The sequence below is a fragment of the Aegilops tauschii genome, chromosome 1, assembly GCF_002575655.3.
Source record: "Aegilops tauschii subsp. strangulata cultivar AL8/78 chromosome 1, Aet v6.0, whole genome shotgun sequence".
Classification (NCBI taxonomy): Eukaryota; Viridiplantae; Streptophyta; class Magnoliopsida; order Poales; family Poaceae; genus Aegilops; species Aegilops tauschii.
The window spans coordinates 5,497,366-5,525,208 of NC_053035.3; the positions used below are offsets into that span (position 1 = coordinate 5,497,366).

Below are 27,843 nucleotides of genomic sequence, written 5' to 3' on the forward strand. Positions count from 1 at the left end.
CTCTAAATATGTGTGATTGATTGGTGTGGAGGAACTAAGCTTTATACGATCTTGTGATGTGGAAGAAATAAAAGCAACGGACTGCATAATAAAGGTTCATATCACAAGTGGCAATATAAAGTGATGTTCTTTCGCATTAAGATTTTATGCATCCAACCTTGAAAGCGCATGGCAACCTCTGCTTCCCTCTGCGAAGGGCCTATCTGTTACTATTATCCTCTACCTTATGCAAGAGTCATGGTGATCTTTACCTTTCCTTTTTGCATTTTATCCTTTGGCAAGCACAGGGTGTTGGAAAGATCCTGATATATATATCTAATTGGATGTGGGTTAGCATGAATTATTATTGTTGATATTACCCTTGAGGTAAAAGGTTGGGAGGCGAAATGATAAGCCCCTATCTTTCTCTGTGTCCGATTAAAACTCTGTAACCACAAGTATTGCGTGAGTGTTAGCAATTATGAAAGACTAAATGATAGTTCAGTATGTGGACTTGCTAGAAAGCTCTGACATAGACTCTTTCTGATGTTATGATAAATTGCAATTGCTTCAATGACTCAGATTATAGTTTGTTAGTTCTCAATAAAGTTTCTGATTCATACTTTGCATTGTGAATAGATTATTACTTGAGCATAAGAAATCATATGACAATATCCATATATGTTGCTGTTATGAGAATAATCATGATGCCCTCATGTCCGTATTTTATTTTATCGACACCTCTACCTCTAAACATGTTGACATATTTATCGTCATCGGCTTCCGCTTGAGAACAAGCGATGTCTAAGCCTGGGGGAGTTGATACGTCCATTTTGCAACATGCTTTTATATCGATATTTATTGCATTATGGGCTGTTATTACACATTATGTCACAATACTTATGACTATTCTCTCTTATTTTACAAGGTTTACATAAGGAGGGAGAATGCGGCAGCTGGAATTCTGGGCTGGAAAAGGAGCAAATATTAGAGACCTATTATGCACAACTCCAAAAGTCCTGAAACTCCACGAAAGTTATTTTTGGAAATAATAAAAAATACTGAGCAGAAGAAATACGTCAGGGGGGCCACCACCTGTCCACGAGGGTGGGGGCGCGCCCTACCCCCCTGGGCGCTCCCCCTGCCTCGTGGGCCCCCTGTTGGTCCTCCGATGGCCATCTTCTGCTATATGAAGTCTTTCGGCCGAAGAAAAATCATAAGCAAGCTTTCGGGACGAGACTCCGCCGCCACGAGGCGGAACCTTGGCAGAACCAATCTAGGGCTCCGGCAAAGCTGTTCTGCCGGGGACACTTCCCTCCGAGAGGGGGAAATCATCGCCATCATCATCACCAACGCTCCTCTCATCGGGAGAGGGCAATCTCCAACATCTTCACCAGCACCATCTCCTCTCAAACCCTAGTTCATCTCTTGTATCCAATTCTTGTATCTAAGTCTGGGATTGGTACCTGTAGGTTGCTAGTAGTGTTGATTACTTCTTGTAGTTGATGCTAGTTGGTTTATTTGGTGAAAGATTATATGTTCAGATCCTATATGCATACTAATACTCCTCTGATTATGAACATGAATATGCTTTGTGAGTAGTTACGTTTGTTCCTGAGGACATGGGAGAAGTCTTGCTATTAGTAGTCATGTGAATTTGGTATTCGTTCGATATTTTGATGAGATGTATGTTGTCTAGCCTCTAGTGGTGTTATGTGAACGTCGACTACATGACACTTCACCATTATTTGGGCCTAGAGGAAGGCATTGGGAAGTAATAAGTAGATGATGGGTTGCTAGAGTGACAGAAGCTTAAACCCTAGTTTATGCGTTGCTTCGTAAGGGGCTGATTTGGATCCATATGTTTCATGCTATGGTTAGGTTTACCTTAATACTTTTGATGTAGTTGCGGATTCTTGCAATAGAGGTTAATCATAAGTGGGATGCTTGTCCAAGTAAGGGCAGCACCCAAGCACCGGTCCACCCACGTATCAAATTATCAAAGTACCGAACGCGAATCATATGAACGTGATGAAAACTAGCTTGACGATAATTCCCATGTGTCCTCGGGAGCGCTTTTCTCTATATAAGAGTTTGTCCAGGCTTGTCCTTTGCTACAAAAAGGATTGGGCCACCTTGCTGCACTTTATTTACTTTTGTTACTTGTTTCTCGTTACAAATCCTATCACAAGACTATTTGTTACCTATTATTTCAGTGCTTGCGGAGAATACGTTGCTGAAAACAGCTTATCATTTCCTTCTGCTCCTCGTTGGGTTCAACACTCTTACTTATCGAAAGGACTACGATAGATCCCCTACACTTGTGGGTCAGACGCCGCTGTTGCCCACCGCCAAGACTGAATCCAGGCCAGACGCCGCTGCCGCTGCCGCCACGGGCCACGCCCAGCCCCACCTCCATCCCCTAGCCACGCCTAGCCGATCTCCACGCCACACCCAGCCGCTGCCAAGCGTCACCGCCGTGGATTGAAGAAGAGGCCGTACCCCCAACGGGTCTAGCGCCCTCACTGCCATTTGATCTAGCAGAAGGAGGAACAACCCTCCGGCACCGCATTCAATGCATGGGCTTAGAGCATCTCCAGCCGCGCCCCAATAAGGCCCCCAGGCGATTTTTTTGCTGTCGGTGCCGAAAAATCGGCCCAGTCGCGCCCCCAAAGGCCCAATTTTCGCAGGCTCGGGCTGAAATGGCGCCGGCGGACGCAGGCCGAACCCGGCGCGCTGGGGGCGCTCGGGGGCCCTCCTTGGCAGCGACTCGGCTCTTCTCGCCGCTTCGTCGTCCTCATCGCCTTGGTTCCCGCGGCGAATCAATGCCAAAGCTGCCGCGCGCTGCCGCGCCAGTCAGCATCCTCCATTGATGCCTCACGGGCAGCGCAGTGAAGACCGGACGACGCGCGTCCCTCGCCCGCCACTCGTAACACGGCGGCCACGCGTACGCGCGGCGCCTCCGCCTATATAAGCCGCCCGCAGTGCGCTGGTGACACACAGACTCTCCACCGCCGACGTCCCGTTCCTCCCCCGTCCCTCCCTCTCCTCTCGCCTTTCCAGTTGAACCATGGTCGAGCGCTTCCCAGGTGACGGCGCGGCGGCGAACGGCTTCGGCTGCCGCCACCACCATGAGGACGAAGCTTGGCTCCTCTATGAAGTCGAGTACCCGGTCCCGCCGGACATGCGGGTGCCCGGGGCATGGAGGATCAGCGGCGGCGGGGTCCTGCTACCACTTGAGCACTGCGTTGGTTTTCCCTTGAAGAGGAAAGGGTGATGCAGCAAAGTAGCGTAAGTATTTCCCTCAGTTTTTGAGAACCAATGTATCAATCCAGTAGGAGGCCACGCACGAGTCCCTCGCACCTACACAAACAAATAAATCCTCGCAACCAACACAATGAAGGGGTTGTCAATCCCTTCACAGTCACTTACGAGAGTGAGATCTGATAGATATGATAGGATAATATTTTTGGTATTTTTATGATAAAGATGCAAAGTAAAGAAAGTAAAATAAAAACGGCGCCAGAAATAGCTTGTTGTCGGGAAATTAAATATGATGTAAAATAGACCCGGGGGCCATAGGTTTCACTAGAGGCTTCTATCGAGAGCATAAGTATTACGGTGGGTGAACAAATTACTGTTGAGCAATTGACAGAATTGAGCATAGTTATGAGACTATCTAGGTATGATCATGTATATAGGCATCACGTCCGAGGCAAGTAGACCGACTCCTGCCTGCATCAACTACTATTACTCCACACATCGACCGCTATCCAGCATGCATATAGAGTATTAAGTTCATAAGAACAGAGTAACGGTTTAAGCAAGATGACATGATGTAGAGGGATAAACTCATGCAATATGATATAAACCCCATCTTGTTATCCTCGATGGTAACAATATAATACGTGCCTTGCTGCCCCTAGTGTCACTGGGAAAGGACACCAAAGCTAAGCACTTCTCCCATTGCAAGAAAGATCAATCTAGTAGGCCAAACCAAACTGATAATTCGAAGAGACTTGCAAAGATAACCAATCATACATAAAAGAATTCAGAGAAGATTCAAATATTGTTCATAGATAAACTTGATCATAAACCCACAATTCATCGGTCTCAACAAACACACCGCAAAAGAAGATTACATCGAATAGATCTCCACAAGAGAGGGGGAGAACATTGTATTGAGATCCAAAAAGAGAGAAGAAGGCATCTAGCTAATAACTATGGACCCGAAGGTCTGAGGTAAACTACTCACACATCATCGAAGTGGCTATGGTGTTGATGTAGAAGCCCTCTGTGATCGATGCCCCCTCCGGCGGAGCTCCGGAAAAGGCCCCAAGATGGGATCTCACGGGTACAGAAGGTTGCGCCGGTGGAATTAGGTTTTTGGCTCCGTATCTGGTTGTTTGGGGGTACGTAGGTATATATAGGAGGAAGAAGTACGTCGGTGGAGTAACGTGGGGCCCACGAGGGTGGAGGGCGTGCCTAGGGGGGTAGGCGCGCCCCCGTACCTCGTGCCCTCCTGGTTGACGTCTTGACGTAGGGTCCAAGTCCTCTGGATCACGTTCGTTCGGAAAATCACGTTCCCGAAGGTTTCATTCCGTTTGGACTCCGTTTGATATTCTTTTTCTACGAAATTCTGAAATAGGCAAAAAACAACAATTCTGGGCTGGGTCTCTGGTTAATAGGTTAGTCCCAAATATAATATAAAAGTGTATAATAAAGCCCATTAATTTCTAAAACAGAATATAATATAGCATGGAACAATCAAAAATTATAGATACGTTGGAGACGTATCAAGCATCCCCAACCTTAATTCCTGCTCGTCCTCGAGTAGGTAAATGATAAAAACAAAATTTTTGATGTGGAATGCTACTTGGCATAATTTCAATGTAATTCTTCTTAATTGTGGTATGAATATTCAGATTCGAAAGATTCAAGACAAAAGTATAATATTGACATAAAAATAATAATACTTCAAGCATACTAACTAAGCAATTATGTCTTCTCAAAATAACATGGCCAAAGAAAGTTATCCCTACAAAATCATATAGTCTCGCTATGCTCTATCTTCACCACACAAAGTACTTAAATCATGCACAACCCCGATGACAAGCCAAGCAATTGTTTCATACTTTTGGTGTTCTCAAACTTTTTCAATCTTCACGCAATACATGAGCGTGAGCCATGGACATAGCACTATATGTGGAATAGAATGGTGGTTGTGGAGAAGACAAAAAACGAGAAGATAGTCTCACATCAACTAGGCGTATCAACGGGCTATGGAGATTCCCATTAATAGATATCAATGTGAGTAAGTAGGGATTGCCATGCAACGGATGCACTAGAGCTATAAGTATATGAAAGCTCAACAAAAGGAACTAAGTGGGTGTGCATCCAACTCGCTTGCTCACTAGTATTTTGAGGAAGCCCATCATTGGAATATACAAGCCAAGTTCTATAATAAAAATTTCCCACTAGTATATGAAAGTGATATCATAAGAGACTCTCTATCATGAAGATCATGGTGCTACTTTGAAGCACAAGTGTGGTAAAAGGATAGTAACATTGTCTCTTCTCTCTTTTTCTCTCATTTTTTTATTTGGGCCTTTTCTTCTCTGTTTTTATGGCCTTTTTTATTTCTTCCAGAGTCTCATCCCGACTTATGGGGGAATCATAGTCTCCATCATCCTTTCCTCACTTGGGACAATGCTCTAAAAAATGATGATCATCACACTATGTATGCCTCTATACTTAGAACAATATATGACTCTATGTGAATGCCTCCAGCGGTGTACCGGGATATGCAATGATTCAAGATTGACATTTACGAAAGAATTATGAACGGTGGCTTTGCCACAAATACGATGTCAACTACATGATCATGCAAAGCAATATGACAATTATGGAGCGTGTCATAATAAACGAAACGATGGTAAGTTGCATGGCAATATATCTCGGAATGGCTATGGAAATGCCATGGTAGGTAGGTATGGTGGCTGTTTTGAGGAAGGTATATGGTGGATGTATGATACCGGAAAAAGGTGCACGGTATTAGAGAGGCTAGCAATGGTGGAAGAAAGAAAAGTGTGTATAATCCATGGACTCAACATTAGTCATAAAGAACTCATATACTTATTGAAAAAATCTACAAGTTATCAAAGCAATGTATTACGCGCATGCTCCTAGTGGGATAGATTGGTAGGAAAAGAACATCGCTCGTCCCCGACCGCCACTCATAAGGAAGACAATCAATAAATAAATCATGCTCCAACTTCATCACATAACGGTTCACCATACGTGCATGCTACGGGAATCACAAACTTTAACACAAGTATTTCTCGAATTCAAAACTACTCAACTAGCATGACTCTAATTGTTGGAAATATGCCCTAGAGGCAATAATAAATTGGTTATTATTATCTTTCCTTGTTCATGATAATCGTTTATTATCCATGCTAAAATTGTATTGATAGGAAACTCAGATACATGTGTGGATACATAGACAACACCATGTCCCTAGTAAGCCTCTAGTTGACTAGCTCGTTGATCAATAGATGGTTACGGTTTCCTGACCATGGACATTGGATGTCGTTGATAACGGGATCACATCATTAGGAGAATGATGTGATGGACAAGACCCAATCCTAAGCCTAGCACAAGATCGTGTAGTTCGTTTGCTAAGTGTTTTTCTAATGTCAAGTATCATTTCCTTAGACCATGAGATTGTGCAACTCCCGGATACCGTAGGATTGCTTTGGGTGTACCAAACGTCACAACGTAACTGGGTGGCTATAAAGGTGCACTACAGGTATCTCCGAAAGTGTCTGTTGGGTTGGCACGAATCGAGACTGAGATTTGTCACTCCGTGTAAACGGAGAGGTATCTCTGGGCCCACTCGGTAGGACATCATCATAATGTGCACAATGTGACCAAGGAGTTGATCACGGGATGATGTGTTACGGAATGAGTAAAGAGACTTGCTGGTAACGAGATTGAACAAGGTATCGGGATACCGACGATCGAATCTCGGGCAAGTAACATACCGGTAGACAAAGGAAATTGTATACGGGATTGATTGAATCCTCGACAACGTGGTTCATCTGATGAGATCATCGAGGAGCATGTGGGAGCCAACATGGGTATCAAGATCCCACTGTTGGTTACTGACCGGAGATTCGTCTTGGTCATGTCTGCATGTCTCCAGAACCCGTAGGGTCTACACACTTAAGGTTCGGTGACGCTAGGGTTATAGAGATATTAGTATGCGGTAACCCGAAAGTTGTTCGGAGTCCCGGATGAGATCCCGGACATCACGAGGAGTTCCGGAATGGTCCGGAGGTAAAGATTTATATATGGGAAGTCTTATTTTGGTCGCCGGAAAAGTTTCGCACTTTATCGGTATTGTACCGGGAGTGCCGAAAGGGGTCCGGGGGTCCACCAAGGGGTCCACCTGCCCGGGGGGGGGGCACATGGGTTGTGGGGTGTGCGCTTTGGCCTATATGGGCCAAGGGAACCAGCCCCAAGAGGCCCATGCGCCAAGAGATAAGATAAAGGGAGAGTCCTAAAGGGGGAAGGCACCTCCGAGGTGCCTTGGGGAGGAAGGACTCCTCCCTGGCCGCACCCTTCCTTGGAGGAAGGGCCAAGGCTGCGTCCCCCCTCTCCCTTGGACCTATATATAGTGGGGGGAGGGAGGGCAGCAATATCTAAACCCTGGCGCCTCCCTCTCCCTCCCGTGACACCTCTTCCTCCCCGCTTGCGCTTGGCGAAGCCCTGCCGGGATCCCGCTACTTCCACCACCACGCCGTCGTGCTGCTGGATCTCCATCAACCTCTCCTCCCCCCTTGCTGGATCAAGAAGGAGGAGACGTCGCTGCTCCGTACGTGTGTTGAACGCGGAGGTGCCGTCCGTTCGGCGCTAGGATCATCGGTGATTTGGATCACGACGAGTACGACTCCATCAACCCCGTTCTCTTGAACGCTTCCGCTCGCGATCTACAAGGGTATGTAGATGCACTCCTCTCTCTCGTTGCTAGATGACTCCATAGATTGATCTTGGTGACGCGTAGAAAATTTTGAATTATTGCTACGTTCCCCAACAGTGGCATCATGAGCCAGGTTTATGCGTAGTATCTATGCACGAGTAGAACACAAAGTAGTTGTGGGCGTCGATTTTGTCAATTTACTTGCCGTTACTAGTCTTATCTTGATTCGGCGGCATCATGGGATGAAGCGGCCCGGACCGACCTTACACGTACACTTACGTGAGACAGGTTCCACCGACTGACATGCACTAGTTGCATAACGTGGCTGGCGGGTGTCTGTCTCTCCCACTTTAGTCGGATCGGATTCGATGAAAAGGGTCCTTATGAAGGGTAAATAGAAATTGCCATATCACGTTGTGGCTTTTGCGTAGGTAAGAAACATTCTTGCTAGAATCCCATAGCAGCCACGTAAAACATGCAACAACAATTAGAGGACGTCTAACTTGTTTTTGCAGGGTATGCTATGTGATGTGATATGGCCAAAAGGATGTGATGAATGATATATGTGATGTATGAGATTGATCATGTTCTTGTAATAGGAATCATGACTTGCATGTCGATGAGTATGACAACCGGCAGGAGCCATAGGAGTTGTCTTAATTTATTGTATGACCTGCGTGTCAATGAAAACACCATGTAATTACTTTACTTTATTGCTAACCGTTAGCCATAGTAGTAGAAGTAATAGTTGGCGAGACAACTTCATGAAGACACGATGATGGAGATCATGATGATGGAGATCATGGTGTCATGCCGGTGACGAAGGTGATCATGCCGCGCCTCGAAGATGGAGATCTAAGGCGCAAGATGATATTGGCCATATCACGTCACTTTGTGATTTGCATGTGATGTTTATCATGTTTACATCTTATTTTCTTAGAACGACGGTAGCATAAATAAGATGACCCCTCACTAAAATTTGAATAGACGTGTTCCCCCTAACTATGCACCGTTGCGAAGGTTCGTTGTTTCGAAGCACCACGTGATGATCGGGTGTGATAGATTCTAACGTTCAAATACAACGGGTGTTGACGAGCCTAGCATGTACAGACATGGCCTCGGAACACATGTGAAACACTTAGGTTGACTTGACGATCCTAGCATGTACAGACATGGCCTCGGAACACATCGTATAGTAGATGCGATCAACATGGAGATGTTCACCGATGATGACTAGTCCGTCTCACGTGATGATCGGACACGGCCTAGTTTGACTCGGATCATGTATCACTTAGATGACTAGAGGGATGTCTATCTGAGTGGGAGTTCATTGAATAATCAGATGAACTTAATGAACATAGTCAAAAGGTCTTTGCAAATTATGTCATAGCTTACGCTTTAGTTCTACTGTTTAAGATATGTTCCTAGAGAAAATTTAGTTGAAAGTTGATAGTAGCAATTATGCGGACTGGGTCCGCAAACTGAGGATTGTCCTCATTGCTGCACAGAAGGCTTATGTCCTTAATGCACCGCTCGGTGTGCTGAACCTCGAGCGTCGTTTGTGGATGTTGCGAACATCTGACATACACGTTTTGATGACTACGTGATAGTTCAGTGCGTAATGTTAAACGGTATAGAATTGAGGCACCGAAGACGTTTTGAAACGTCGCAGAACATATGAGATGTTCCAAAGACTAAAATTGGGATTTCAGACTAGTGCCCACGTAAGAGGTATGAGACCTCTGACAAGTTTCTTAAGCCTGCAAACTAAGGGAGAAAAGCTCAATCGTTGAGCAAGTGCTCAGATTGTCTGAGTACTACAATCGCTCGAATCGAGTGGGAGTTAATCTTCCAGATGAGATAGTGATGGTTCTCCATAGTCACTGCCACCAAGCTATTAGAGCTTCGTGATGAACTATAACATATCAGGGATAGACATGATGATCCTTGAGCAACTCGCGATGTTTGACACCGCGAAAGTAGAAATCAAGAAGGAGCATCAATTGTTGATGGTTAGTAAAACCACTAGTTTCTAGAAGGGCAAGGGAAAAAGGGATACTTCATGAAATAGCAAATCATTTGCTGCTCTAGTGAAGAATCCCAAGGTTGAACCCAAACCCGAGACTAAGTGCTTCTGTAATGAGGGGAACGGTCACTGAAGCAGAACTGCCCTAGATACTTGGTAGATGAGAATGCAGGCAAGGTCGACAGAAGTATATTGGATATACATGAATGTGTACTTTACTAGTACTCCTAGCAGCACCAGGGTATTAGATACCGGTTCGGATGCTAAGTGTTAGTAACTCGAAATAAAAGCTGCGGAATAAACGGAGACTAGCTAAAGGTGAGATGACGATATGTGTTGGAAGTGTTTCCAAGATTGATGTGATCAAGCATCGCATGCTCCCTCTACCATCGAGATTGGTGTTAAACCTAAATAATTGTTATTTTGGTGTTTGCGTTGAGCATAAACATGATTGGATTATGTTTATCGCAATACAATTATTCATTTAAGGAGAATAATGGTTACTCTGTTTATTTGAATAATACCTTCAATGGTCTTGCACCTAAAATGAATCTCGATCGCAGTGATACACATGTTCGTGCCAAAAGATATAAAATAGTAATGATAGTACCACATACTTGTGGCACTACCATTTGAGTCATATCGGTATAGAACGCATGAAGAAGCTCCATGTAGATGGATCTTTGGACTCACTCGTTTTCGAAAAGATTGAGACATGCGAACCATGTCTATTGGTATATAAGCATGAAGAAACTCCATGCAGATGGATCGTTTGGACTCACTTGATTTTGAATCACTTGAGACATGCAAATCATACCACATGGGCAAGATGACTGAAAGGCCTCATTTTCAGTAAGATGGAACAAGAGAGCAACTTGTTGGAAGTAATACATTTGATGTGTGCAGTCCAATGAGTGCTGAGGCACGTAGTGGATATCGATATGTTCTTACTTCGCAGATGATTTGAGTAGATGTTGTTGTATTTACTTGATGAAACACAAGTCTGAACTATTGAAAGGTTCAAGTAATTTCAGAGTGAAGTTGAAGATCGTCGTGACAAGAGAATAAAATGTCTATGATATGATCATAGAGATATCTGAGTTACGAGTTAGGCACACAATTAAGAAATTGTGGAAATTGTTTCACGACTAATACCGCCTGGAACACCATAGTGTGATGGTGTGTCCGATCATCATAACTGCACCCTATTGGATATGGTGCATACCATGATGTCTCTTATCAAATTACCACTATCGTTTATGGGTTAGGCATTAGAGACAACCGCATTCACTTTAAAAAGGGGCACCACGCAATTCCGTGGAGACGACACCGTTTAGAGAAACCTAAGTTGTCGTTTCTTAAAAGTTTGGGGCTGCGATGCTTATGTGAAAAAGTTTCAGGCTGATAAGCTCGAACCCAAAGCGGATAAATGCATCTTCATAGAATACCCAAAACAGTTGGGTATACCTCCTGTTTCAGATCTGGAAGTTAACAGGTCCTTTCTCGAGGAAATGTTTCTCGCGAAAGAATTGAGTGGGAGGATGGTGGACACTTGATGAGGTTATTGAACCACAACTTCAACTAGTGTGCAGCAGGGCACAGGAAGTTGTTCCTGTGGCACCTACACCAATTGAAGTGGAAGCTTATGATAGTGATCATGAAACTTTGGATCAAGTCACTACCAAACCTCGTAGGTCGATAAGGATGCGTACTACTTCAGAGTGGTACATAATCCTGTCTTGAAAGTCATGTTGCTAGACAACAATGAACCTACGAGCTATGGGGAAGCGATGGTGGGCCCGGATTCTGACGAATGGCTCGAGGCCATGAAATCCGAGAGAGGATCCATGTATAAAAGCAAAGTATAGACTTTGGAAGAAATACTTGATGGTCGTAAGGCTATTGGGTGCAGATGGATTTTAAAAGGAAGATAGACAATGATGGTAAGTGTCACCATTAAGAAAGCTTGACTTGTCGTTAAGATGTTTTCCGACAAGTTCAAGGAGTTGACTGCGATGAGACTTTCTCACTCGTAGCGATGCTAAAGAGTCTGTTGGAATTATATTAGCAGTTACTGCATTATTTATGAAATCTTGCAGATAGGATATCAAAACAAGTTTCCTTACTAGTTTTCTTAAGGAAAGGTTGTATGTGATACAACCAGAAGGTTTTGTCAATCCTGAAAGATGCTAACAAGTATGCAAAGCTCCAGCAATCCTCCTAAGGACTGGAGTAAGCATCTCGGAGTTGGAATGTACGATTTGATGAGATGATCAATGATTTTGAGTTTATACAAAGTTTGTGAGAAACTTGTATTTCCAAAGAAGTGAGTTGGAGCACTATAGAATTTTTGATGAGTATATGTTGTTAACATATTATTGATCAGAAATGATTTCTGGAAAGCATCCAGGGTTGTTTGAAAGGAGTTTTTCAAGGAAGACCTGGATAAAGCTGCTTACATATTGGGCATCAAGATCTATAGAGATAGATCAAGACGCCTGATGATACTTTCAAAGAACGCACACCTTGACATGATTTTGAAAGAGTTCAAAATAGATCAGCAAAGAAGGAGTTCTTGGCTGTGTTACAAGGTGTGAGTATTGAGTAAGACTCAAGACCTGACCACAGCAGAAGAGAGAGAAAGGACGAAGGTCGTCCCCTATGCTTTAGACGTAGGCTCTACAGTATGCTATGCTGTGTACCGCACATGAAGTGTGCCTTGCCATGAGTTGGTCAAAGGGTACAATAGTGATCCGGGAATGGATCACATGATAGCGGTCGAACTTATCCTTAGTATCTAGTGGACTAAGGAATTTTCTTGATTATGGAGGTGAAAAGGAGTTCGTCGTAAAAGGTTACGTCGATGCGAACTTTGACACTAATCCGGATGACTCTGAGTAGTAAACCGGATTCGTATAGTAGAGCAGTTATTTGAAATGGCTCCAAGTAGCGCGAGGTAGCATCCACAAGATGACATAGATATTCGTAAAGCACACACGGATCTGAAAGGTTCAGACCCGTTGACTACAACCACTCTCACAAGCATAACATGATCAAACCAGAACTCATTGAGTGTTAATCACATAGTGATGTGAACTAGATTGTTGACTCTAGTAAACTCTTTGGATGTTAGTCACATGGTGATGTGACCTGTGAGTGTTAATCACATGGTGATGTGAACTAGATTATTGACTCTAGTGCAAGTGGGAGACTGTTGGAAATATGCCCTAGAGGCAATAATAAATTGGTTATTATTATATTTCCTTGTTCATGATAATCGTTTATTATCCATGCTAAAATTGTATTGATAGGAAACTCAGATACATGTGTGGATACATAGACAACACCATGTCCCTAGTAAGCCTCTAGTTGACTAGCTCGTTGATCAAATAGATGGTTACGGTTTCCTGACCATGGACATTGGATGTCGTTGATAACGGGATCACATCATTAGGAGAATGATGTGATGGACAAGACCCAATCCTAAGCCTAGCACAAGATCGTGTAGTTCGTTTGCTAAGTGCTTTTCTAATGTCAAGTATCATTTCCTTAGACCATGAGATTGTGCAACTCCCGGATACCGTAGGATTGCTTTGGGTGTACCAAACGTCACAACGTAACTGGGTGGCTATAAAGGTGCACTACAGGTATCTCCGAAAGTGTCTGTTGGGTTGGCACGAATCAAGACTGGGATTTGTCACTCCGTGTAAACGGAGAGGTATCTCTGGGCCCACTCGGTAGGACATCATCATAATGTGCACAATGTGACCAAGGAGTTGATCACGAGATGATGTGTTACGGAACGAGTAAAGAGACTTGCTGGTAACGAGATTGAACAAGGTATCGGGATACCGACGATCGAATCTTGGGCAAGTAACATACCGGTAGACAAAGGGAATTGTATACGGGATTGATTGAATCCTCGACATCATGGTTCATCCGATAAGATCATCGAGGAGCATGTGGGAGCCAACATGGGTATCCAGATCCCGCTGTTGGTTACTGACCGGAGAGTCGTCTTGGTCATGTCTGCATGTCTCCCGAACCCGTAGGGTCTACACACTTAAGGTTCGATGACGCGAGGGTTATAGAGATATTAGTTTGCGGTAACCCGAAAGTTGTTTGGAGTCCCGGATGAGATCCCGGATGTCACGAGGAGTCCCGGAATGGTCTGGAGGTAAAGATTTATATATGGGAAGTCTTATTTTGGTCGCCGGAAAAGTTTCGCACTTTATCGGTATTGTACCAGGAGTGCCGAAAGGGGTCCGGGGGTCCACCAAGGGGTTCACCGGCCCCGGGGGGCACATGGGGTGTGGGGTGTGCGCCTTGGCCTATATGGGCCAAGGGAACCAGCCCCAAGAGGCCCATGCGCCAAGAGATAAGATAAAGGGAGAGTCCTAAAGGGGGAAGGCACCTCCGAGGTGCCTTGGGGAGGAAGGACTCCTCCCTGGCCGCACCCTTCCTTGAAGGAAGGGCCAAGGCTGCGCCCCCCACCTCTCCCTTGGCCGTATATATAGTGGGGGGAGGGAGGGAAGCAATATCTAAGCCCTGGCGCCTCCCTCTCCCTCCCGTGACACCTCTTCCTCCCCGCTTGCGCTTGGCGAAGCCCTGCCGGGATCCCGCTACTTCCACCACCACGCCGTCGTGCTTCGGGATCTCCATCAACCTCTCCTCCCCCCTTGCTGGATCAAGAAGGAGGATACGTCGCTGCTCCGTACGTGTGTTGAACGCGGAGGTGCCGTCCGTTAGGTGCTAGGATCATCGGTGATTTGGATCGCGACGACTACGACTCCATCAACCCCGTTCTCTTGAACGCTTCCGCTCGCGATCTACAAGGGTATGTAGATGCACTCCTCTCTCTCGTTGCTAGATGACTCCATAGACTGATCTTGGTGATGCGTTGAAAATTTTGAATTATTGCTACGTTCCCCAACACTAATATCACCATCTTCATATCTCAAAACAATTATCTAGTATCAAACTTCTCATAATATTCAACACACTCAATTTTTTTTTACTAATCTTGAATGCCTATCATTGTCAAAGCAGACTACCATGCTGTTTTTTAGGACTCTAAAAATATTCTAAGTGAAGCATGAGAGAACAATAGTTTCTATAAAACAAAATCACCACCGTGCTCTAAAAGATATAAATGAAGCACTGGAGCAAAAACTATATAACTCAAAAAATATAAGTGAAGCACATAGAGTATTCTAACAATTTCCGAATCATGTGTGTCTCTCTCAAAATGTGTGTACATCAAAGATGAGTTTGGTAAACTAAAAACCAAAGACTCAAGTAATACAAGACCCTCCAAGCAAAACACATATCATGTGGTGAATAAAAATATAGCTCCAAGTAAAGTTACCGATGGAAGTAGACGAAACAGGGGATGCCTTCCGGGGCATCCCCAAGCTTTGGCTTTTTGGTGTCCTTAGATTATCTTGGGGTGCCATGGGCATCCCCAAGCTCAGGCTCTTGCCACTCCTTGTTCCATAATCCATCAAATCTTTTACCCAAAACTTGAAAACTTCACAACACAAAACATAACAGAAAATCTAGTGAGCTCCGTTAGCGAAAGAAAACAAAACACCACTTCAAGGTACTGTAATGAACTCATTCTTTATTTATATTGGTGTTAAACCTACTATATTCCAACTTCTCTATGGTTTATAAACTATTTTACTAGCCATAGATTCATCATAATAAGCAAACAACACGCAAAAACAGAATCTGTCAAAAACAGAACAGTCTGTAGTAATCTGTAACTAAGGCAAACTTATGGAACTCCACAAATTCAGCATAAATAGGACGACCTAGGCAAAATTTTTATTGATCTGCTGCAAGTGGAATCAATATTTTATCTCTTTCTGATGATTTTTAACAATTATTTTCGTGAACAGAAAGTTCCTGCAATTTTCAGCAAGATCAAATAACTACCATCCAAGAAGATCCTATAGGTTAAACTTGACACAAACACTAATTAAAACATAAAAACACATCTAACCAGAGGCTAGAATATTTATTCCTAAATAGAAGCAAAAAGCAAAAAACTAAAAATAAAATTGGGTTGCCTCCCAACAAGCTCTATCGTTTAACGCACCTAGCTAGACATAGATAATTTTAATGATGCGCGCATGAGAAACAAGAATTGAAGCACAAAGAGAGCATCATAAAACACGTGACAAACACATATAAGTCTAACATACTTACTATTCATAGGCATCTTATAGACAAACAAATTATCAAGGCAAGCAAAAACTAGCATATGCAAGGAAGCGGAAAGAAACAATAGCAATCTTAACATAACGAGAGGTAATTTAGTAACATGAAAATTTCTACGACCATATTTTCCTCTCTCAAAATAATTACATGTAGGATCATAAGCAAATTCAACAATATAGCTATCACATAACATATTCTCAACACGATCCACATGCATGCGAAGTTGACACTCTTCCAAAATAGTGAGATTATCATTAACTAAAGTCATGACCTCTCCAAACCCACTTTTATCAAAAATACCATAAGATTCAACATTTTCCAAATATGTGGGATCTAAAGTTGACACTCTTCCAAACCCACTTTAAATATTATTGCAAACATTATTATAAATCTCATATTCATCCTGGGGATTAAATAAATTTCCAAGATCATAAGAAAAATCACCCCAATCATGATCATTGCAACAAATAGTGGACATAGCAAAACTAGCATCCCCAAGCTTAGTGTTTTGCATATTATTAGCACAATTGACATCAAGAGAATTTATGATAAAATCATTGCAATCATGCTTTTCATCGAAGGAACTATCAAGCATGGGTGCAATAGCAACGATCTCATTTTTTACATAAGGAACTATAGCAAATTCGTCTTCATAAATATTGGCATCATGGCCACAAGAATAGAAAGCATCATGTTCATCAAGGGATATTTCAACCAAATCATCGGAATCATCATTATCTATAGATTCATGCATATCATTATTTTCTTCCAAAGCAACGGTCATTCTTTCAATAAATTCTTGGACATAGACATTATGAGCCAAGTTTTCATTGCAATAATTAAGTATGACGAAATTTTCAGATTTGTTGAGAGTAAAATCATACTTTTCAATCAAAGAAGCAACTTCATGAGCACCCTTAAAAACGACAAATTCTTCAATTTGTTCGATATCATAGTAACTATAAACACCCTTTGCATAAGAAGATAAGATTTCATTATAATTGAACTCACATAGGTAGGGAAGGTGTTTTTTAGGGTTCTTAGAGCAACAAGTAAAATCACAAATTTCATAAAGATTCCAAGCATAGCATAGCAAACTATTTATATGATACCATAAGAGCTTCCCTTTTTCAGACAAACGATGACGCACAAAATGAGCATGCTCATCTAGAGATTTCCCATCAACTAGGCTAGTTGGGGTTTCAGCACGAGCGCATAAGGATCGAAGATGATCCAAGTAGAACACTTTAAGTGGATCCATATCAATAGATTTTCAGCAAGCGAAGATGCAAGCATATAGAAGGCACATGGAAACACGAGCAAACAAAAGGACGAACGAAAAAGAGAGGGCAAATAAAATGGTAGGGGTGAAGTGGGGGAGAGGAAAACGAAAGGCAAATGGCAAATAATGTAATGCGGGAGATAAGGGTTTGTGAAGGGTACTTGGTATGTTGACTTTTGCATAGACTCCCCGGCAACGGCGCCAGAAATCCTTCTTGCTACCTCTTGAGCACTGCGTTGGTTTTCCCTTGAAGAGGAAAGGGTGATGTAGCAAAGTAGCGTAAATATTTCCCTCAGTTTTTGAGAACCAAGGTATCAATCCAGTAGGAGGCCACGCACGAGTCCCTCGGACCTACACAAACAAATAAATCCTCGCAACCAACGCAATAAAGGGGTTGTCAATGCCTTCATGGTCACTTACGAGAGTGAGATCTGATAGATATGATAGGATAATATTTTTGGTATTTTTATGATAAAGATGCAAAGTAAAGAAAGTAAAATAAAAACGCGCCAGAAATAGCTTGTTGTCGGGAAATTAAATATGATGGGAAATAGACCCGGGGGCCATAGGTTTCACTAGAGGCTTCCCTCGAGAGCATAAGTATTACGGTGGGTGAACAAATTACTGTTGAGCAATTGACAGAATTGAGCATAGTTATGAGAATATCTAGGTAAGATCATGTATACAGGCATCACGTCCAAGACAAGTAGACCGACTCCTGCCTGCATCTACTACCATTACTCCACACATCGACCGCTATCCAGCATGCATCTAGAGTATTAAGTTCATAAGAACAGAATAACGCTTTAAGCAAGATGACATGATGTAAAGGGATAAACTCATGCAATATGATATAAACCCCATCTTGTTATCCTCGATGGCAACAATACAATACGTGCCTTGCTGCCCCTACTATCACTGGGAAAGGACACCGCAAGATTGAACCCAAAGCTAAGCACTTCTTCCACTGCAAGAAAGATCAATCTAGTAGGCCAAACCAAACTGATAATTCGAAGAGACTTGCGAAGATAACCAATCGTACATAAAAGAATTCAGAGAAGATTCAAATATTGTTCATAGATAAACTTGATCATAAACCCACAATTCATCGGTCTCAACAAACACACCGCAAAAGAAGATTACATCAAATAGATCTCCACAAGAGAGTGGGAGAACATTGTATTGAGATCCAAAAAGAGAGAAGAAGCCATCTAGCTAATAACTATGAACCCGAAGGTCTGAGGTAAACTACTCACACATCATCGGAGAGGCTATGGTGTTGATGTAGAAGCCCTCCGTGATCGATGCCCCCTCCGGCAGAGCTCCAGAAAAGGCCCCAAGATGCGATCTCACGGGTACAGAAGGTTGCGGCGGTGGAATTAGGTTTTTGGCTCCGTATCTGGTAGTTTGGGGGTACGTAGGTATATATAGGAGGAAGAAGTACGTCGGTGGAGCAACGTGGGGCCCACGAGGGTGGAGGGCGTGCCTAGGGGGGTAGGCGCGCCCCCCTACCTCGTGCCCTCCTGGTTGATGTCTTGACGTAGGGTTCAAGTCCTCTGAATCACATTCGTTCCGAAAATCACGTTCCCGAAGGTTTTATTCCGTTTGGACTCCGTTTGATATTCTTTTTCTACGAAATTCTGAAATAGGCAAAAAAACAACAATTCTGGGCTGGGCCTCCAGTTAATAGGTTAGTCCCAAAAATAATATAAAAGTGTATAATAAAGCCCATTAATGTCCAAAACAGAATATAATATAGCATGGAACAATAAAAAATTATAGATACGTTGGAGACGTATCAGGTCCCGGTGCCACCACCGCCCACCAGAGCGGCGCGGAGTGCAGAGGTCGCATGTATCCGCGCCTCTCTACCGCAGGCGGCGAGGGAAGGCCCACGGTACGTCCCCGAAAGCCCGCTGTGGGAGCCCTACTTCCGCCGCCGCCACGCCGAGCAGCTCGAGGCCACCAACGGCGTCGTGCCCTCCGGGAGGCTCAACTCCGAAGGCCGCCGCCGATGGTGGCGCGTGCCCGGTTGCACGCTGCAGGCCGTCCTCGAGTACATCGAGGGCGGCAACACGCCCAGGCTGGAGTACTCCGCTCCCCCGTCCTTCTCCTGCCGGCGTGGGAGCTCGTGGACGCTGAGGCGCATGGATCCGGGGGCGTCCTCCTCCTCGTCCAGCCGCTCGTCCGGCTCTCCCTGCCTCAGCCCCGTCAAGCCGGAGCCCCAGGACACGCCGGTCAGCCGGCGCCCCCGCAGCTCCGGCGTCCGCATCAACGACTCCACACCCACCTCTGGCCGCCTCGTCCTCGTCAGGTCGAAGCCGGAGCCCGGCCTCCCCGCGGAGTACGAGGAGATAGCCCGGCACGGCTTCTCCGACGAGGACGCCCTACAGTGGGCGCGGGACGACTACCTCCGCGACGAGATGGTCCGGCAGCGCCGGGCCCTTGAGGAGATGGCCACCCGCAAGCGTGGGTGCGAGGACGAGCACGGCGTGGTGATCCTCGACAGCGACGAGGACGAGGACGCCCCCGGACCGTCCAACCCGCCGTGCCAACCTGGGGAGGGGTGCAACAGGGACGGCGGCCGCGGAGGAGGCGACGACGACAACGACGACGACGGCGGCGACTACACGCAGTTCTACAGGCTCCTCGGCATGTAGAGCTTCAAGGGCGGCGGGCGGCGAGGAGCGGTGAGGGCGACGACGGGCCTAGTAGCGTTTTTTTCTTTTTTTGTAAAATATTTTAAATATGTTTGAACTCGCCAAAGTTTGGTTGAATTTGCGCCTAGTTTGTGGTTTTCAAAAAAATGCGTGGGCGCCGTGGCTGGGGGCATCACGCCCCCATCACGCGGTTTTCGCCGGTGCGCCCCCAGAGGCGAATTTTAGCGCCTCCTGGGGGCCGACGGCTGGAGATGCTCTTAGCCCCGCACCAAACCCAGGCGGCTCTTGAGGGGGATGAGGGAAGACGTCGGGCGCTTGCGTCTAGGTCTGTCGCCTCTCGTGAACACATAGGACCTATATATAAATAAACCAAAAAAAGGAGTAGTATCATACAACGATCCAATTGTTGAGTATATTGATTATTAGAAAAGATAGGATAGCGTAGGATATTATTCTACCTTCTGTTGTACTCCATGATAATCATATACCCCTATATATATATGCCCATGAGGCTCAAGCAATACAATCAACTATTCCACTAAATCTTTCTTTCCCTTCAAACACCAATGTCTACACATAGGACCAATAAATAAAGCGAAAAAGTGGAGTAGTATGATACAACGATCCAATGTCAAGTAACCAAGAAATCAAGATCTACTAATTCTCAAAAAAAGAAATGAAGATCTACTAAGACGGGACAGCCGCGCCTGTGTTGGACTATATACTAACTCTGCAACCATCAACTCAAAACATTTTTGGAGTTACGCCTGACACGATCACATGGTTACTAGGACGGGAATCTTTTCTTTAAGGATGTAATCAGCAATACCGATGACATGGTACACAGTGCGGAGTTTAACCGATGCGCGGCGGTCTTATCAAGGAGTACAATTCATTTAATCGCAGCATCATTTAGCGTGGGGCAAGCGCAATAACCGCGTCTTGTTCTGCCGACCAGCTTGGCGTCGTAACATGCTGCATCACAAGTATGCGAGTGGGATGTGAGCACGAGTGACCCTTGTAGCTAGTATAAATCTTGCCACTAGTGATCCTAGTAGCTATATAAATCGATCAGCTTGGCGTCGTAACATGCTGCATCACAAGTAGTACTACATACATACTATAAATCACAGGCTTTTGCTTGGGAGGGGATCGAGCCTCTTCAATTTGTATCATGGCGCAAAGTAATAGCCCCCTTCAATTTGTTTCCTTGCTAGAGTAAACGCATGCACCTTTGTAGTATTTCTCAAAACTCCACTCTTTGCACTAATCTTTCAATAAAAAAAAACATGCCATGCAGGTACTGAAATGGAAGCTTGGACAGTTGAGGCGAGCAGAGAGGATTCATCCACCAAAATCATCACCATCCAAGTCGACTCATCACAACCTTTTCAACACGGACAAGTGGGCGAGTCTCCTAGCACAACGGCAAAGCACTGTAAGCATAGTCATCCTTCTATTCAACTTAGGTCTATGTTAATTTGCCCATCCACTGTTACTACCCACATGCATTGCTACGTTTTACTAGTATCCACATAAGAGTCACACGGCCGTTCTTCCTCCTCCTCCCACCGTACGTGTATGTGTACATCACCGTCCATGAGTATGAAGACGGCGACATGGTGGCTTCCGATTGGGTTCCGGTTGCAGCCAATACAGACTGTTTGCAAACGCTGAAAGCGTGCGGCTTCTATGGCGTGCACTGGCTTGTCCATGGAGATGTACTCCTCACAGTCATCATATTGTCGTAGAAAACGAAAGAGGAACAAATGAGACGATAACTATCTATCTATCTTTATTTATATACTAGCAAAAGAGACCGTGCGTTGCAAAAAAAAAAACGCAAGCCCTAACCCAATAACCATGACTCAAGACACCAATAGGTCTTGCCAAGGCGTCTGTATATGAACATTAGATTAGAAATATATATTTTTTCTCACGTGAGCTTTTGCCGAGGCGTGCATGCATGATTATAGAAGGTTTCTTTCGTCTCCAATCTGGCTTTGCATAGGTGTTCGTTTGCAATCCGGATCGGTGTTGATACGGAAGAATGACAATCATGCACTACTGATTAAAATTGAAATTACGGTTAAAAAATAGGAATATTTCAAGAAGACTAACATTTGCTCTAGATGGACCGCGGGTTAATTATCTAAAAAGGCAGGGGGTCTTTGCTAAAATGTAAATAACGATTCATTTTCTCACTTAAAGATGTACTGTGCGTTTAATACCACAAAAGGGAGGGGGTTTTACATAAAATAAAAAGGATCTGTTTTCTGCATATTAAAAGGTGCACTGCGGGTTAATTACTGGAAAATGAAGGAAGTTTTCTGCAAAACTGTTTGACTGACGGGCAGAAGAAATAAACTCTTCATTAGTAGGTAAAATGGATATAGATTAAAATCACAGTAAGGGGAAAATAAATAGAGATGTGCTAGAAATTCTCACAAAAAGCAAAATATATGGTCCTAGATCTGTTTTTTTGGAGGTCTTAGAACTGGTTGACCATCTCACCGGAACCATTAGATTTGTATAATCATACCCTAAAGATCATAGTCACTAGATCTACATTACCATACCTAAACATATCGCACCATAATATTTTCATAGTTGTACCTAAACAGATAATAACCGCCAGATCAAGATAACCGTACTTGAGCAGATCATATCCATCGATATCAGATCTAAATAATTGTAGTACCTACATATATAGTCGCATCCATTATATCTAAATAATCGTACATAAATATTGTATTTGTTAATGTAATAGTACCTAAACATATCTCATAAGTCAGATATTCATAACTGTACTCTAAACAGATCATGGCCGTTGGATATACATATAAAAACCCCAATGGAAAATATTTCCAGGAAAACATGCCAATTATTAATTCTACTACAAACAACAAGTACATATGTACGCCCAATTTAAACATGCTAGTCCTCACCACATATACCAATGCTAATCAAATCCTGTAGGTAGATGCACTATTGGAACCGTATAAAAATGATAGCCAATTGAAATATTTCTCTGCCCATGTTATGTTCTACAGACAGTTAGCAGTATTGCCATTGCAACGTGCAAAGTTCCTCGGGGCGATGCATTAAATAGTGATTAGACACCATTATGAGTATTGCTGGATTATTTTGATCATAGATTTACCTAACAAAATAATAATGCATGTCACAAAAAATTATATGGTTGGATTTGTATTTCAACATAGTTTTCAATGATATTATTTGGAATTACATGCATTAATATTTTGTTACTTAAATGTAAGGTCAAAACTTGCCACAAAATACAATAATGACCAATAAACCAGGACAGAGGTAGTACTGCAAAAGAAAACTTGAGACCATGCTTTACATTTATGTGTTAATATTTTCATCTTTTATAAAAGATGAACCCTATTGAATATGAAAGCAAGAATCATGCAGGGAGGCCAGCTAAGAACAAAACTGATTTAACCTGTACAGTCGTACACAAGATGGCAATTAATGGTCATAGGGTTTCGGACATACACGAGAGAGCATACCACAATTAATCCAGCGAGCACACAGATTACAAAGTAAGTTTGGTCAGTACACTTATAAACCGAATCAACGACTAAATGTGTAAACGTATCACTGACAAATAATTAATAAATATCATTAGATTTTGTAAATAATATTCTATAATTCCTTTTTGTTATTTATTGGCAACACAATCATACTTGTTCATACATAAATTAAAAGTATATTTTGCAATACAAAGGGGTAAGTATGAGGAAAAAATTTGTACCATAAGAAAACAAAATGTTTAACATTTTTTAACGCCGTAAAATATGACGACCTCACATTTGTGATGGACAGCAAGTTTTGGAAGAACACTAACATAACCGTACGAGAATACAATATCTAAACATGTGCTTGTGTGGTCCCTCTGTCCCAAAATAAGTGTCTCTCGTGTTGGAGCAGTAATAATATAAAGCTGTAGTAAACATAAGACACTTATTTTAGGACGAAGGGAGTACTTAATATAGCTTTTTAATTTGGCTAATATGAAAGCAGAGACACTTCTTGTGAATGAAGGAGTGAATGTAAAACAAAATCACTAAGAAAATTCATGCCAATTGCCCCTCGTGTTGGAGCAGTAATAATACATGGTCTTAAAGAAATTTAAGTAAAACTCCAAAACCTCGACTTCTCCGAGTATATGTTGAGGTTCCGTAATTTGTTTTTTTAGGCCTGTCCTAATGCTTCACCTTAGTATCATGCATTTTACGTAAGCAAAAAGGATGATTTTGCATAGTGTAATTAAGCATAAGGGATGTGATAATTACATATTTAAATTCCACAAGTGAAAAATTAGATGGCACCATGATGCTGGTGCATGATATTATATAGTAGAAAGATAATAAGTAATGTAATACCACACACTATGATACTGGTATACCATACAACTTACAAGTGGAGTTACCGTATGAAACCTTACGAATACACAACACTGAACAAGCATGCTTCTAGAAGACACATGCCGCTCCTTCAATCGGATATACGGTCACTGGGCTCATGTACTAAAGCCCTCAGAGATCCGGTCGAGAATCATGGAAGAATATTTTGAAAGACGCACGATATATAGCTAACAATAGTTATAAATCGCCTGTTGAAGGTTTTAACAGTTAAAAAATTGTCAAATAAATGAAACCAGTACCAAAGTATCACGCAATGATGATATAAGGTGACATAACAAAGTGATTGTAAAAATACGACTTTATGCGTCTGGGACAAAATAACAAATAGTTGAGTTCATACATATGTCATAGTGAGCTAAAATGATTGTCTCTTTTCCTGAGAGCACACGAACTCAAATTTTCACAATGGCTCCATTGGATCAATGTTAAAAAGTTCATCAACTATATTTTTTCTTGAGGGCACATAAAACCATTTTTTTTAAATCACTCGGTTAGATCGTCTTACATTATAGTCAACGTGTTGCATCATTTTTATAATGATTTTTGGGAACGAGTAACCAACATTGGTACTCCCCCCGTCTCAAAATGTAAGACCTTTTTTTACATTTCGAGACAGAGGGTGTAGAAAATCCTTATCCTATATATATTGCCTTTTAATAGCATCGTATTCATTGTGCTGATTAATTCTAGCATGCAGATACGAGAGTCTGGAATCTTGACTCCGACTTGGAGGCAGGGAAAGAACTGCTGGCCAAACAAACTGGGACGAACACTATTGTTTCCCTCCAGAATGCTCCCAAGGTCCGTGGAGAGCTCCGTGGCGCAGACGAAGACAGCTACACACCGCACCGCGTGCCGATCGGCCCTTACCATCGCAATTGTTCATCTTCATTGATTGCAAAAGAAAAGCTGCGCTATGTTGGCTTCATGCAGAGTCTCTCCGAGAGATACAAGGGAGATGGCCTTAGTGGTCTAGTGGAGGACTTGGAGCCCCGAGCAAGGGAATGGTACGGGGACGGGGTCGCTGACATGACGCCGGAAGAGTTGGCGAGGATGCTGCTGCATGATGGGTGCTACCTGCTGGGCTGGTTGGGGAACTATCCGGACGCCCCTCAAGCATCCTGCAACGACCACAACACGGTGTTTCGCGACATCCTTTACCTCATAGAGAACCAGATGCCTTTCTTTCTTCTTGACAAGATTCACGCGCGCGCCACAGGAGGTTCCAGCAGTCTACTCCAGTACATGGCAGCATATATCCAGAGTCTGCTGCATGCTCAGCTCTACATCAGCCCAGGGAAGCAGAGCCTGATGGAGCAGCCATGCCACCTGCTGCACCTAGTGCATGAATACTTCCGTCCAGCCAACTTGCTGCCGTCTACAGATCCGCAGCCACCCGGGCGCACTGGTCGATGGCGCCGGGCGACGGCGTACCGCTTGCACGCCAAGGTGAAGTTCATGCCCCGGGACTTCGCGGACGAAGTGACTTCGGTCCTCGACGTGCACCTTGAAGGAGGCACGCTGTGGATCCCTCGCCTGCAAGTCTGCAGGGACACGTGGACGCTCCTACGTAACCTGATGGCGCTGGAGGAGCAGATGCCAAAGAGGCCCGTCACGGCGTACTGCATCTTCATGTCGCAGGTGGCGTGTACGGTGGAGGACGTACGGCTCCTGGTTGATGCAAAGATCGTCGAACACTTCGAGGGCAGCGACGAGATTGCCGCCCAAGGCTTTGCCGACCTCTGCAAGGGGGTGGTCATGGACGTCGATGACATCCAGAGGAACTACCTCAAGCCCATCTGGCATGACCTGGAGAAGCGCAACAAGAGTCGGGCGGACAACTTTTGGGGCGGCCACTCACACCAGGTGGCCATCGCCTTGGCATTCCTTGTGGTTGTCGTCCTCCTGGCCTGTGTAGTGACGCAAACTTTCTATGTAATTATCGGCTCTCGGCAACAACCAAAACATTAGTGTTATTTTAGTTTCAACACGTTTTTTAGCGCGTGGATGCAGTACCAGGTTTTGTTTATTTATTCTTTTTTTTAGATAAAAAAACTCAAGGAAAGCTCGGCTTTGAATTAATGAAGTGATCACCAACCGGTCAGGGCTACATCCAACAACCAACGAGAAACAGAAAAAAATGATAGATATACAGTGCTGCCGAGTTTATGTATTCTTCAAATAAGTTAATCTATCTATCATTACTCACTAGCTAGTGGAAAAATCGTTATATCCGAGTTCTTTCGTGTTTTCTGAGTACCAAAACATGGGATCACGACGAAAGCTCTATAAACCGAGTACAGATCTTGGCTAACAGTACGACAGGACCCATGCTAGGCGTTACAAAGCGCCTGGCGTAAAGTACTGGGCAAACAAAGAAAACTCGGTTTATGAGATGTATGCTGAGAACCTTTCCCGCGGCACCCGGCAAATAGGTCCCACGTGGCTCGGGAGTTTGCAGTTGTCGGCTCCGTGATGATGGGCAGCATTCGCCGAGAGCATGTGGTAACGAACTCGGCAAACTATGTCCTATTTAAGAACCACCCTCCGTGTTTCAACCAACCCTAGCCGCCGGCCACTAGAACAAAAGTCTGATCGCCCGCCGCCGCTCGTCCCCGTTGGATTCCAGTGCTGCCGCGGGGCCTCTCCACTAGATTCCAGTGCATCCGTCGGGCCTCCCCACTGGCCTGCTGCCACCGAAGTGCCCTGATCCGCTGCTGCCTGAGGCTAGGCGACACCTTCCCTGCCAATCCATGCATTTCGGAAGCTCGCCACCGGCCACCCCCACCACCACGATGCCGGCCTCCCCAGCAACCCCGATGTGAGGTAAGGCCTCTCGTTTTTTTCTATTTATTCATGATTTTTAATATACATAGAAAATACATTCTACCACCCAGGGTTAGTAACCCCACATGTCCTATCTACCGTCATGGGCTAGTGTGTGTCTATATATCTCGATAGGATGATGAGTTGATCGAACGGCTGATGCTCTAGGTGCCTAGGCACCTAGGTGCCCCGAACATTTTACATATAGACATACGGTAGCACTAAACTGTGCGAGCACGCATAATGCCTTATCATACGCGTTGGTCCTAATTAATTAGGCGGGTCGCTCGGACCTCCTCGCCGGTTAACAAACGGAGGTAAAATCCATGAAAAGAATAGTAATGCATTTAATTTTGTTACTATCCCAAACGGTTCACTTCCATTACGCGTACAACCGTCCCTAATTG

General features: G+C 44.0%; 1 protein-coding gene across 1 annotated transcript; it reads left to right on the forward strand.

Annotated features, from left to right (window-relative positions):
- Positions 1 to 21,300: 21,300 nt before the first annotated feature.
- Positions 21,301 to 26,758, forward strand: LOC109767856 (UPF0481 protein At3g47200). Its single transcript, XM_020326579.4, has 3 exons — positions 21,301 to 21,340; positions 21,457 to 21,594; positions 25,308 to 26,758. Exons 1-3 carry the CDS (start codon positions 21,331 to 21,333, stop codon positions 26,579 to 26,581), a joined length of 1,422 nt encoding a protein of 473 aa, XP_020182168.1. The 5' UTR covers positions 21,301 to 21,330; the 3' UTR covers positions 26,582 to 26,758.
- Positions 26,759 to 27,843: the final 1,085 nt, after the last annotated feature.